Raw genomic sequence first — 14316 nt, forward strand, 5'->3', positions numbered from 1 at the left:
CACCTTCCTCCCTCCCCATGTCCACAGAAACAGGTGTGACAGATACTGTGCCTTTACCTTCCTGTGAACGTATATTCTCAGTGACACTAAAAATCTTTCACTGCACACACTGCAAATGAAAGAAGCTGCACTTAACTCTGGAAATAAAATACACAATGCTGAATTCATTTTGACTGCCAAAGTAAGAGGCAAACAATAGCCTGGGTTGTATTCTTGAGCTTACAGTACTCAGTGCCGCTAAAATCTTTCATGACACACACTGCAAGTGAAACTCAGAAGTTTTACTCAACTTTGCAAGTGGAAGACAAAACGTTGAACTCATTTTGACTGCCAAACAAAGGAGCAAACAGCAGCCCATATATAACAAAAATACAATTTTATTGCAATGTGCATTCTTCATGGGTATATGCTACATTATTGGAAAAAAAAAGAAGGACCGATAAATGCGTGACAAAGCAGGAGCTTGCACTATAACAAAACATCTTCAAACATTTTTTAGTTTAAATTTCAAAAATGTTCTGCAGTCAGCAATATATGACAGTAAAAACAAATGAATAAACATGTGCATTACATCTCAAGAAAGGCAAAGCCCTCTGCGAAACAACAGTTTCCACTCTTTGGCCTCCCTTGATGAAAATTCATTACCTGCAACATGTAAGGAACTTCAGTTTTTTTTTTTTTTTTTTTTTTATTCATGCACAATAACTTTCTACTGGCTATATCAGAGGTGTCATCGTGAATGCTGTTTCAAACCTCCAAGGCATTAGTAGCTTATTGTCGAGATAACATGATTCTCATGTGTATCACCAGGAAAAGCAAGGTATACAACTTGGTTTACAACACTGAAAATTTATTCTTGTTTATCAATATCACACGGTTTAAGCTGCCCATGCGACACCTGCCCCGCCATGCCTTTGGAGGTATACGCATTTAAGTAGTACTATGTGCAAAGTGCTAAAAAAGTTGCAAGTACGCAACCGGCAACATTTACCTCGGCATTTTTGTTCGTTTACCCTCCAACAGCTTGCCACAAGTAATCACAGCCTCTGTATACAGCAGAACATGCACAACCTTCCAGAAAACCGTACAAAGGTTAGCAACACAGTGACAAAGTACACAGGCTTTCAACTAAGATTTATATATATTGCAATATGAATAGAATACAAGGGTTAAAAAAGACCATGGGGTTAGTGCCCATTGTACGGTTTTCCAGTACGCATTAAGAGGCACTATCCATCATTCAGAGCCTTATCACAGTGGTGTCGCTGCCAACAGGAATGTGAACAAATGTGGCACAAAGCATGTGCAAGAAAAATACATCACTGCAGTGCAGTGGTATGACATCATAACCGCTATTTAGGCTCACCGTAAGCATAGCCAAAAAATATGAGCTGTTACTATGTTGCATTTACTTTGTTACGAAGAAACTGTATGTGACAAAATAACAAATAACAAATTTGCAGAAGGAAGTGCGATCTCCTACTAAAATGCAATAATGCACAGCAAATTTTCAGCGAATATGAAACCATGGTAAAAATTAAGCAACTATGTCACCTTCCCAGAAGTTTAAATACATTCACTCATTGCCACACACCACTTGCTCCTCAAAAAGTCTTCACATATCCTTGAAGAGGTCATCCAAGGAACAAATCCAACTTCAACATGGATGAACCATGAAACCGGTACGGCGGTATGCCATTACGTGCAATCAAGTTTCCAGGTGGGCATTTCTTCTTTAGCAGAAGCTTGTTGGTAGCCTGAAATTCATTTCTTCTTGGCACCGGGTGGATCTCTTGCGTCCCAAACGCTGACACCATCACAGGCACAGATTCTCTTTGGGTTTTGGGCAACTCCCGATGCCCTGGCTATGATACCACAGGCAAGGCTGTTGAAGCAGGAAAAAAAAAAAAGCCCCACCCAACCAAAGTATGTCTTAACGAAACACAATGTTCTATTGTAAACTGCGAGCCAGGAGGGAGTGACAGTGGGGAGACTGGCCAGGTACTGTGTTATCAACATTAACATTTCTCATGCAGATACTGCAGTTTTTCATTTGTTCCACATATATTAAGATATGTCCAGCAGCAAAAGTTGTATTTATGGCTCAGGAAACTGAATTTATTAATTTTTCCGCCATTCTCTTCAAACAGCTCTGGAGTAAATGCCGGCATTGTCTAGCTTCTGGGATGTTTACGTAAGCCAGAAAATCGGTGTTGACACATGCAGTTGGCTTATGAAACCAGCCAATGATAGCAACACTTGCATTGCATTTTTTTTTCTTGTCAAGCTTATAAAAGCTCCGTTCTTGTGTGAGAGCACGGTCTCTTCACTGTCAGAATGCTGTACACTGCTGACCTACAAAAGCTTAAATTTTTACAGCAAAGTTATCAGTGGCTCACTTCTAGAATGAGCGCTGGCATTTACCTTTAGTGAGCACACATCATGCGACCAGTGAAGATGCCACTGTGGCCATGATGTGCCAACACCATGACACAACACAATGCTGGGGAACCGTACAGGCACACATTGCACAAGTGTTTGTGCCCAGTCTCCTCTTTTGGTTGCTGATCACAAAAGCATGGGTAGCTTTCATTGGTCAAATGCATGGATGAGAACGCATAATAGTAGAGACGCTGCACAGAGCTATAGCGCTAGAGCCCTCATTCACTTATTTCTCCCATGCCTCTTTGTAGCCAAGAAGGCAAGAGCTGTCGTGGGCAGAACACTAACATTGAAAATCAAACACACTGGGAGCTTTGCATTCTAAGTCAGACACACCACTCCAAGGTCTTTAATAACACGTTCGCAAAGCTTGGTTGGAGATATCTATTTCAGGTGGTATTTTGCATAGTGTGGTTGATTACAAGTGTATGCCAATGAATAGTGCAACCCAAAGTTAAAAAAATCGAAGTGGAGCTAGAACATTTATGCTGAAATCACCAGTCTTTTTTTTTTTTTTTATCTCCATCCACAGCTGTTTCACTAGCATTCCTTACTTATTTTTCCTGCATTATACACCCCACTTTGCTATCACTTTGAAAGAAATCTACATAGAGAAGTATAATAGAAAATGAAAGTGAATGCATGAATATGCTGTATGACATACGCACAACGTCAAAACAGTAAGGGTTTCCTATGCGTAAGCAGATTAGCAACCTAACCAAGAAGGCAACACTGATGAAATAAGACCACCACTGTCAGGTGAAATTCAGTAGCCCCGTTCTCATCTCTGGCAATAGAGAATGATACTCTCTTTATTTATGTCAAAGAGGAAAGCTGATTTCTGAAGTGAAGGTAAATGTTGACACTGTGCTAATGAAAGTGATGGTAATGAGTTCCACTTCCTTTGGGTGACAAAGAAAAGAGCGTTTATTTTTTCCCCTACCTCCACTCACTACAAGGCATTTTGCACGCAGTCATCAGTAATAGCTCAGAAAGGTTATAAATAGTGGCTTTAAGACAATAAATATATACTATCAGCAACACTGAAGAGTATAAGTGGGGAAAAAAAAAAAGACAAAATCAATTTAATCGGGCTTTGTCACGTAAGTGGCCATAATCTGTTTGGATCACATGCTAGCCAAGCGCTTCAAACCCAACTTTTTATCTTCAACAAAAAAAGCTGCCCTGCAGACCTCTTACTAGAGCTGATGCGGGATCAGCAAGGAAAAAAGAACAACTTACTTTATGGCCATACTAAAGAGAGATGCAGCCATTCCTGCAAAGACACCTTGGTCTAAAGGAAATTCATATAATATGTCTGACTACAAGGGCACCATGGGAAACTGCTCTGTAGATGAACTGCTTTGAAACGTACCGTGCACAGCTGTCAACATCTCCTCTCTGGGCTTTGGAAGGGTCTTGGGAACACACAACCAAGGACCGGCCTATAATGTCCCAGACCTTCACCATGTCATTGGTTCTCCGAAAGACACTTCGGCCACTTTTGTCAACATCGATCTCACCGAGGCTACCATATCTCTGAAAAATCCAAACACGCACTGCTAAGAAAACAGAAAACAAGGGGGCGAATGTAGCACGTTTATGAGAAGACAAAATTGTTTTCACAAGAACACCTGTTGCCAGAGGGTTAGAGCTCAGCATTGCTGAGTTAATAACGTATCATTTTTCTGCATCCAGCGTGCATTGCTTGAGACTAAACGGCACGATTCGGCATCTGCACATTTTTAGTAGGAAATACAATTACAACTCCAGGATGTGTACAATGACAACAAAGAAATGACGGTTATGTCAGAATCAGCCTGCCAGGACACTGGCATTCATGTTACCTTTATAGGCCACTAAGGCACGTTCATACGGCTTGATTAAGCAGGGCTTTATATGTGGGCTGGTAGCCTACTACCCTAAAAGGCAGAGCGCTCAAGTGTCCCCTTTAGATGCAATAAACGCCTTTACCACCACCACCTAAAACGGCAGTAAAATTTGATGCATTCAACGGAACGCTGGTTGTGTTCGATGCAAAGCTCGGTCACCCGCAGCCAAAGCTTTCATTCCACATTTGATTCAGCAGCGTTGAACCCATGTAATTTTTTGGTATTATCGTACTCCACAAATTTCTAGGTGTGGGTGTAGATGCACATGGTACAACAGCTTTTGAACAGACAATCTAAGAAAGACTTACCTTCGGCCTTTTGGGATTTGCTTTGCTGGGCTCGGGGTCATAAACATCCCCTGTGCTGAAAGTGAACGAACTTTCTTGACACACTGACGAAAGCCAGACTACAAAGCGAGCAAATAAGTTTTACGCTAGTAGCTAGAAACGGCTACTGGGCTGACGGAAAAGCAGCCTACTGTAGTGGCTTTCCAAATATTCAAAATTAAAAACAAAAATTACAGGTGGACTAAAGACAAGCAACATTAGTATCTCATGAGTATTCCATATAGCTTTATTCGCAGGCAATCCTGTTTCCCCTAGGGCACAGGAATACAAAGTTCCACAGCAGCAGCAGTTGCCTCAACAGCAGATGAGGGTTAAGCTACCTTAGTCACTTCATGGAATTACAGAAAAGCAAATCTCCAGATATTTTTTTTCTTCAGTAGTTACTGCCTCTTCATGGTGTAAATAGAACCTCCCATACTGCTCAAACAGAACAGTTGTAAGCATATGTTGTGTACATACTATGAGCCTGCCTTGCTGTCTTTATCTGTTTGTTCACCATCGTATTCATCATGCACAACCAACTTGTCCAACCAAGTATCTTACCGATCAAAAGAACCAGCACAAGATCATGCAAAGGCATTTTTTTTCGTGCTATTATGACCATATCAATATACCAATATTAATATGACCAGGTCAACATGATGATCACATTTCGAATAAAACCCGGTGCCTGCCATTTCTAGTGAAGTATTTAGGTTTTCTTCTTGCTCAGTAGCACATTCATTCGTGAAGGAGTTCAATATGTCAGCTTTTCAGTGCACAACATGATAGTTGATTTTCTCCAGGCATGTACAGTCTTTGTCAAAAGTATACAGCCCAATAATTTTTGCTCTAAGCCCAGTAACGAGGCTCGTAGAGCAACTCTAGCGTTCGAAATCTCGTAGATGACAAACCTTGCCCTCATTCTCCTCTAGCTTACATTCATATTTCAGTATTACTGCCAGCAGCCACGTTACAGTGCTCAGAAGCATACCTCTTGGGCCGTATACTTTTGACAAAGACTGTACATAACTATGTACAAAGTGGCACAGCTGTTTGAAATTCTAATGCTATGTAATGCTATGACAGTTTTTTGGAGAGCGCATATTCCTGCCTGGAGTGCTCTAAAAGATAAAGTTTCCACAAAGGGGTTTGAAACACACATCAGCAACACACCACTGCAAATCACAAGCTTGGAAACCAAGAAATGCTGCAAACTGTGGGTTTAAAAAGAAAAAGGCAGTTCTTGACCACCTCCAGCTTACATCAGATACATGTAGTGTATATCAAGTTCATTGCTGCAAATTGTCCACAATATGACATCTTACAGCAATCTGCAGTTAGATCATACAGAAAATGTCCTAATGTGCACTGCAATGATGAGATGTGGGATAGTCGGTATGTGACTGAGATGCAGAGCATTGTTAAGTGGGGCCAAAGAAAATGATAAAGACTACGCACAGCTGACTGCTACCTGTAAACACTGAGTATGTCTTTCATTTGTGTGTGAATAGATAACTTACAAGTCAATGTCGTCATTCATTAATAATATTCCTAAATCTCATCATTATCCTGTTCTTCACCCCAACCACTAGAAAATCTCGGCACAGGAAAACTAGAAAATCATACAGAAGCTTGGAAAAGTTCACAGGGGCAGCAATAGCCAAACAAAACATTAAACAAACTGCCCTCTCTATTTCTCTCTGCAATGCTTATCTTATCAGAATGCATAAAAGCTACAGTATTTGCACATGTTAACACGTTAATGGGGGGTGCTTTCATAATGAGTGCCTCAGGTACTTGTTGCAGCTGATAACATTGAAACACGACAATTCCAGATATAGAGGAAACAGCACAGATGAAAGTGGATATCTCTATCATGCTTATTAATGTGTGGAGGCTGAAAAGTATCCCACTGACTTCGATATCAAGGTACGACACTCACGTGTGGCCTATGCCCGCCTAGAGGACAGCGCAAAGATAATTTGGTTTGGTTTGGTTAATGGGGTTTAACATTCCAAAGTGACTCAGGATATGAGGGACGCCGTAGTGGATGACTCCGGAAATTTCGACCACCTTTGGTTTTTTAACGTGCACTGACATCGCACAACACACGGGCGCCTTGCTTTTCGCCTCCATCAAAAAGCAGCCACTGCAGCCGGGATTTAATCCTGCGTCCTCGGGCGCAGCAGACGAGCGCCTTAACCGCTGCACTACCAAGGTGGGGCAGATAGTGAGTTAGGGCATATGAATAAGAATTTCACAACAAGGAGAAGAGAGCTCAGTTGCAGGTTTTCTTTTTTTTGTTTATAACCCATGCCAACCTCAGAGTGAGCGCTCTCAGTCGTGTGCTGCCACCTGTGATGAGACCCACGTGGCAGTGGAAGCAGTTCCTCCCTCTCAAAGCACACAGGTTGGGGTGCAACGCAATTAAAACTGTCAGAAATCTCCACTTTCAAAGGCAGAGAAGAAGTCTGCATTCTTCTTCTTCTCTCTTTGTTTTTTTACAGCCTTAGCACTATAGTCTTCTCACGCCCAAAATCCATGGTCTGTGAATGCATGTATGCGTGTGAGGCCTCCAACCCTTCCTGGAATCAGCCACTGACAGATGGAGGCAGCCGTTGGTACAAATGCACCTCTCACCTAATAGCCTCCATCTATCATATTTGCAGAAGCTCCATCTATAGTCACTCTCAAGAAGCCCATGCAGCAACAGAATGAAAAAATGAGGACAATATCAAATTCAAAAATGCTCTAAAAAGGTGACCGGCATGGAAGCAAAGCGTACACCCAAAAGAGATTTGTCAAACCATATCGTGTGACTGCTCGTGCAACATTTTTTAGTTTTACTTAAGTCATTTTCTGCTAAATGTGTAATAGCAAGCTTATAGGAAAAGTTCAGAGGATTTTCGAACATTAAAAGTTAATTATCGTATTTCATTTATTTGAGTCTCCTGTATGCAGTGTAAGAAGACATTTTTCGAAATACGAAGTACAACTAGCAAAATAGCAAAAATAGAAAAACCTAAACTCCATTCTTAGGCAGAAACCATGCTCATGTTGATGTAGTGATTAGGTGATGAACAGCACTTGAAAAGCATAAGTAGATGCATTGAATGGCTCAAATAATGACCAGAAATGGAAATTTCAGTTACAACATGCCAAAGACAACATAATACGAGCTTCAATATCTGTACTTAATATTTGGTACAGGCAAAAAAAAATGTGATTAATGTTTCTGACACTGCAAAAACGGTGTTGCCAGGAAGAAGCCCCTGAACGGAAGCCATCAAAACAGAAAATGTAAAATCTACTTGTGCAAGGATCAATTGTCACATGGCTGGAAAACTAGTAGAAATTATCAGGATGAGGAGGAAAACAAAGAACCTACAAAGTTCTCCACCAAATACTCCAAAGCGCATATTAATGAAATCACCGGGAAAAAAAACCTCGGATGCTCTCCAGTGAAGGGCTCCGGAATCGCAAGCTTGACCAATTAAAAGCTTAAGCAATATATTTGAATCCTTCAAACCCCGAAGTTTTTTTTAACACATCCCTGTAACGAGGGCACAAGTTCTTCATATCTACATCTCCCCTTTCCCACACGGAAGAAAACAAATGAAAAACAACAACAACAAACAATTATATTCAAGCATGCAACTACTACACATCTCAACCCAAACGTGAATACACATGTGCCTAACCAAATCACTTAAGTACCGCACGCCTTGAGCTTGATACAGTTGATCCCAGATGTATTGAACCCAAAACGGATTGTGAAATTGTTTGATATATAAATAATTTGCTATACAAAATGTGCCAATAGGTAAACTGTTCTGTAATATAAAAGTGTGAATATGATCAACCCACGCTAGAAACACACTTTGCTTGCCGCGAGTGAACACACGAGTGCACCTGTGCGCCAAGCAGCACCTTGCACCAGGTGTGGACAAGGTTAGCGCTCAGGGTTTACTTTCACATGCTGCTCCGTGGGCCAAACTGGAGCATCAGAGCTCACGGCACTCGCATCGCACGCCACATGGAAGGAGTGGCTAAGCTTCGCATCAAAGCTGCAGCATAAGGTGCTTTGGGAAAAGCCATGGGAAAAGGCACCGCCAGTCATAAGAGGTATAGTTATGTTACCGGTACGCTATAAATGCAACGGCAACTCAATTAAAATAGAGCCCAGTTGAATTCTATCGTCTTCAGCAGCGAAGCAGGTTACATAAGAGCCATCATAAAAGCCATCAGTTATCTAGGATCGCTTTGCACTATGACTTATGCACCGACCGCTAGGTTCCCCGTGTAACAGCAGCGTAACGTTTCAATCAAGCATGTCAATCCAAAACTGCTTGAAGCGAATTCGATGTTCACCTCATTACTTAATTTTACAGCATTACTGATGCCAGCAGGTTCCAAGAGATGCTCAAGCCGACCCAGCTCCATGCACATAATTATTGCGGGAGCACCATCTGGAGAAAAGCCCCTTGCAAGGGGTACGGTAAAAAGTTCGATGCGTTGAATGCTCCATTACCGTGAGTTTCATAAATGAAAATAATACTGCTGTACTTTTGCACAGGATTTGCAAAGGGATACTCAGGCAGTTCAATACAAGCAATAACTTGATACATCCGGATTTGACTGTATGCGGCGTAACTGGGTTGCACATCTATAGTATGATGGCACATTTTACCTGCATTGCATAAAATAAGTTGCAATAGTGCTGAACAAAACGGCAGCAAGTTGAACTCCTCACGTATCATCCCTCCCACTTCCCTAAGACTGTATTGCAACATAATGTTGGCAAAAACTCAAGGAACCTCACAAAAGGTGCCACTTCAGCCACATTTGATGAGCATACAATCAAAGTATCCTTTGAGGGGCACCATGGATGAACTGAAATTGGCCTGCGTCAATAAATTACTGCACTCTAATGACAAACATGCTACTCTTTCTGAAAACAAACCTTACATAACCTAGAGAAGGCCAAAAATATAAACAGATGCTGCCAGCCCCGCCAACTTTGAAGGTGTGCAGCAGTGTCTATACACGGTTCTCTGGGTACAAATTCCTGAGGGAATTCATTTGCGAAGGGTGATCATGAAGCTCTTTCCGGTGTAGACATTGAATCAAGTGACAGAAAGGCCAAGTGCAATTTTCTCAGCCATAAGTGCATCTCTGCTGCTGGCCAAACCCTGACATATTAGAAAAAAGTAGTAGGATTGATTTTTACCAAAGCAAAAATGTTGAATGAGGTTGTCCTCAGTGTCCATTTAAGTAGGCACAAGAATCCTGCTTGTTGCTTACTGCAGCTGACTGTAAAAGGCTGATTCTCTAAATGGAAAGGTACTAAAATTGATGCCATGCAAAGCTGAGTGACAGTTGCACAAATGTATTAGACACTGAAGAGTGATGTACTATAATGACACCAATCAGCAGAGCAGGTAAGATTTTAACCCCTCACCAACAGCTAATCAGTAAGAGCAGCAGAGCTATTACTAAGTGGCTTCGGGTACACAAAAAGGATATATCATACATAATAGTCAATAAACTAAAAAATGATGTGAAACAAGAATAAAAAAGCCACTTAACCATTCATGAGCTGGAAAAGATTTCCCGTATGATGTAGTGACCATGAGAAATATACACATTCAGTACTGAAGGAAAGAAATGAAGCATTGCTGAGGTCGTGTGGCCAAGAAATGGTAAATAATATTGTGCAGATACCTAGTATCGACACATGGGCTAGTCTGTTTGAGAGACCTCAAGTTAAAAATTTAAGAGAGCGATTTGAATGTGTTGGCCACTAGTGGCCTGTGGTTCTTCAGTGCACTTCTTTTCACTGCGTAGATACTGTGTCCACTCAAGCGGAATGCAAAAACAGCTGTTTAGCATGTGTTATATATTATCTGTAAAAACAAATATCCCACAAATGCATCCACGCACCTTTCACAGCCATTCGATAGGTCCCCCAGTTCATGAATGCGTAGCCGGTGTGTCTGCCCTTGTTGGAGGCCATCGATAACACCATCAATGATGCATGCTCCCTCAGCTGTTTGAGAGAAGCGCACGACTCCCATGATTCCAGAAGTCCCAGAGATCTCAGAGACTGCTGCTGCGACACCGGGAGCTGAACCTGGAAAATGTTATATGAAATTTTCTTAAGTTCCTTTCCCTACCAAGCAATGGATCAGCCGCTAATAATGTTCACAGTTGTCAACCATTAAAATAAACAGAACTGCAAAACAAATAAATTGCAAAGCTATATTATGTGGTGGAAAACTATGATAACAAGCTGTCCATCAATAACCATTCAGGTGGGCCTTTAATAACTGCACAAACAAGTAGCCTCATAACCGCAACTAGCTGATAGGATTATCAACAAGGCAACTAACATTTAAGCACATGGTAGGCAATGACAAGCCAACAAAAATAGTGCTAACAGTAAGCTGTTTGCATGCTAAATAAAGCTGGCATATTAAGAAATAAAGCAAATTAGTTGAACATGCTATTGCTTCCAGGCAAGCAACAGTGACAAGCGACCTAGTATGCTTTCAGTGATGTGCCATTTGGAGAAGCCGATATGTACAAAGCTAGTAACATTGCGTTTTGACCATCATGATTAACACAAGCAGGAAGCATGTAGAAGTAGTCTAACGGCTAACAATGAAAGTGTTTCCTTTGTTTAGTACATGTTACACAGTGTGGTTTTGAGCCTTGTTGAATGCAAAGTATACGAGAACATCGATGATAGACCTGCAAGTTAACAAAATTGATTTCAAGAAAAAAAACAGCAATACCCAGAATCCTGTGAAACAATCTTATGCGTTCCAGCACAGCGGTGAAACAGTTTATGCAAATATCTTGCATTAACTAAGCCTTCAGCAATCTACACCCATAGCCTGAAAAAAGTTATGTATATTCAAGTTACCTTTTCAAATAAGGTTATCTTTTAAATTCAAATTATTTAATTCAGTTGGTACAAATTTTCATAACTGACAGTGGAAGTGAGAAATATGCATGAGGTTATTTTAGGTTCTTGCTGCAGTACTGATTGCAGCTTACTCATGTCATACAAAACTAATCCTTTCTCCTGTAGGCCAGACCTGGTCAACTTCATCACATGAAAACTCCAACGCAGCTTTTGCCAAACACACATTATGTATGTCCCTGCTACACACTTCAATTTAAACACTGTAAGGTCAGATCTAGGTGTGTACAACAGTGGCAACAAAAGACTCCCTATGCTGTGTGATGAATGTGCTCGTTAAAGCACCTAGTTCACCGAAATCAACCTGGAAATCTCCACTGCGATGCTTCTTTCTCTTTTTCCTCTTTCCTTCACCAATTCCCAGATGGCGCGGCTGAGGCGTGCACCGAGTGTGAGACAGTTACTGCGACTTTCCTGATAACAAATTTAAAATTTTAAAATTTATCAGAACTTCAAGCGGGATGCGCATCATGATCCGCTTAGTCACTAACTCTATAGTTGTCGCCTGATACCAGACAGAATAACAGTACCTGTTGACGAGCCGAACCCTTTGAGCACGGCTATTTTCCCAGTATTCCGGATTGCTTCCTGAACTTTGGTGAAAGGAATGTCGGTCTCGACTACCACGATCTGCTTTTCGACGTCGATGGTCATGTCGCGCACGCCAAGCTGCTGGAGCGACTGCCGCACTTTGGCCTCGCATCCCCCGCATGTCATGTTCACGTCGAACTCGAGCTGCAATTGTAAAATGACCAATGAACATCAAAAGACGTCGCGCCAATACCAAAGTCATCCGTTCACTCTGTACGCCAATATGTGTGTGCGTGACATTTACGTCTATTCATGCATAAATGTTTATTCGGGCAGAGTGATGAAACGTATACTCTTGCTAGCAAAAGTAGTAAAACAATGCGAGCTCCTATTAAACTGCATCACTGTGTCAAGTTTCGGACGCTTTTGATAAGCAGGCGCGAGATGGATCTAAATGAGGAAACTGACGTGCCTGTAGAAAAAGCAATAGCTTCTGTGGTTTTTTCTTTTTTTCCGCGCCAGGCTCTGCCGTGACGAGGCGGTACGGGGAAGCTCAGTCGAAGTAAGCGCATTACACACTACCTCTGTTTCCGACAATACATTACATTACATACTCCGTATTAATGTGGATGAGCAGCGCGGAGTTCTGCGGCAGTCATAAGCGCCAAACTTTTTTAACACAAATGAACTGACAATACGTACAACCAGGCTGCATAGCAGCGAATGTCATCCATGTTAAACCGAATTTACCAGGCAGATATAACACAAGAACACAAGATTGAAACAGAGAACCGAAGGTCCAGATTTCCGGCTCTACAAATTACCTTCGACTTGCCTCCCGGAGCACTGTCAGCGGACATCGTTGCGTCTGCGCTTGTAACGATACCTATTATAGCCTAGGATTTGTATTATTATATGATTATGAAGCAAATTTGAATGAAAAAATCTTTCATTTATCTAAAGCTGACAAATTTTACTACAGACAGCCGCCATTGCCGGCAGCCGTGCCCACCGGAGGAAAGCCGAGACGAAGGCAATAAATGTATCGTATTATAAAAGATCATAAGAAACATTTTATTCCTAACTTTTAATGTCTAAAACATAACAAATTAACATTATTATTCCAGTTTTATTTGAGAATTTAGAGAAACTAAGATACAGTAATATATTTTCGCATCCAATAACTGGTTCCAGTTTCGTTTTCAGTCGATCGTGCAAACATTTTGCCCGAGATACAGATGATAAGGACAGTTGGTTGGTTTAAGGTGTTTAACGTCCCAAAACGACTCTGGCTATGACAGATGACGTAGCGGAGGGCTCTGGAAATTTCGACCACCTGGGGTTCGTTAACGTTAACTGATGTTGCACAGCGCCCGGGCGCCTAGCTTTTCGCCTCCACCGAAAAGCGGCCGCCGAGGCCGGGATTCGATTTCGCACCCTTGGGAACAGTAGTGCCCTAACCACTGCGCCTCCCCGGCAGGGCTGCTAAATATGAAGATGATTGATGAAGATGAATCAATTGATCATTTAAATCACACTGTCTGTTCTTTGTGCCTTTTGCAGATAAATTATTCTGCGATTATTTGTACCCTTTTAAAGTTTGCTGCCAAGGTCATCAATGGGTCAGATTTGACCTCGGGTGCGGCGCGAGGAGCCGGCGCCGCTCTCCTCCTCCTTCTTCTGCTACTTCGCACACCTTCTGCTACTTAATTCACCTTCACACACTCGGCAAGTGTAATTCATAGCGGTAGATATTTCCACAAATATACAACATTGCCTGACACAGTGGCATACAATTAACCTTCCAGTCCCCTGCCTACCCTTTCCTTCCACCGCCATCGTTGGCTATCTAGATCGCGTCCTAGGACTTTCCCCTTCAAAAGGTCCTCGACACCTTCGTGACACCTTCGAGCGGTATGGTGTCCTCGACACCATACCGCTCTCTAGTCAGACCAGTTCTCGAGTATGCCTCGGTAGTTTGGGACCCGTGCTATAATAAAGATATTATCAAACTAGAGCGCATCCAGCGTCTTTCAGCCAGATTTATTTTTTCTGATTACCGTTCAACATCTTCGGTCTCTAACATGCTGAGTCAGCTTAAGCTAGAACCCCTTAAAATACGCCGTCGGGTCTC

At 41.8% G+C, this 14316-nt stretch overlaps 1 protein-coding gene across 1 annotated transcript; it reads right to left on the bottom strand.

Moving 5' to 3' along the window:
* Positions 1 to 668: 668 nt before the first annotated feature.
* Positions 669 to 13204, bottom strand: LOC146173020 (copper chaperone for superoxide dismutase-like). The gene is made up of 6 exons (XM_084584665.1): positions 13007 to 13204; positions 12182 to 12386; positions 10607 to 10796; positions 4643 to 4697; positions 3818 to 3981; positions 669 to 1885 (listed from the first exon to the last, which is right to left on the bottom strand). Exons 1-6 carry the CDS (start codon positions 13040 to 13042, stop codon positions 1765 to 1767), a joined length of 771 nt encoding a protein of 256 aa, XP_084440791.1. The 5' UTR covers positions 13043 to 13204; the 3' UTR covers positions 669 to 1764.
* Positions 13205 to 14316: the final 1112 nt, after the last annotated feature.

Source organism: Amblyomma maculatum, chromosome 11, assembly GCF_055883805.1.
Source record: "Amblyomma maculatum isolate TAMU_Amacu chromosome 11, ASM5588380v1, whole genome shotgun sequence".
NCBI lineage: Eukaryota > Metazoa > Arthropoda > Arachnida > Ixodida > Ixodidae > Amblyomma > Amblyomma maculatum.

Coding starts and splice junctions, on each gene's coding strand:
- LOC146173020 (XM_084584665.1), bottom strand. CDS start 13,042: ATGTCCGCTGACAGTGCTCCGGGAGGCAAGTCGAAG. Junction 10,797..12,181: donor AGGGTTCGGCTCGTCAACAG/GTACTGTTATTC, acceptor AACATTTTCCAG/GTTCAGCTCCCGGTGTCGCA. Junction 1,886..3,817: donor GATGTTGACAGCTGTGCACG/GTACGTTTCAAA, acceptor CTGCTTCAACAG/CCTTGCCTGTGGTATCATAG.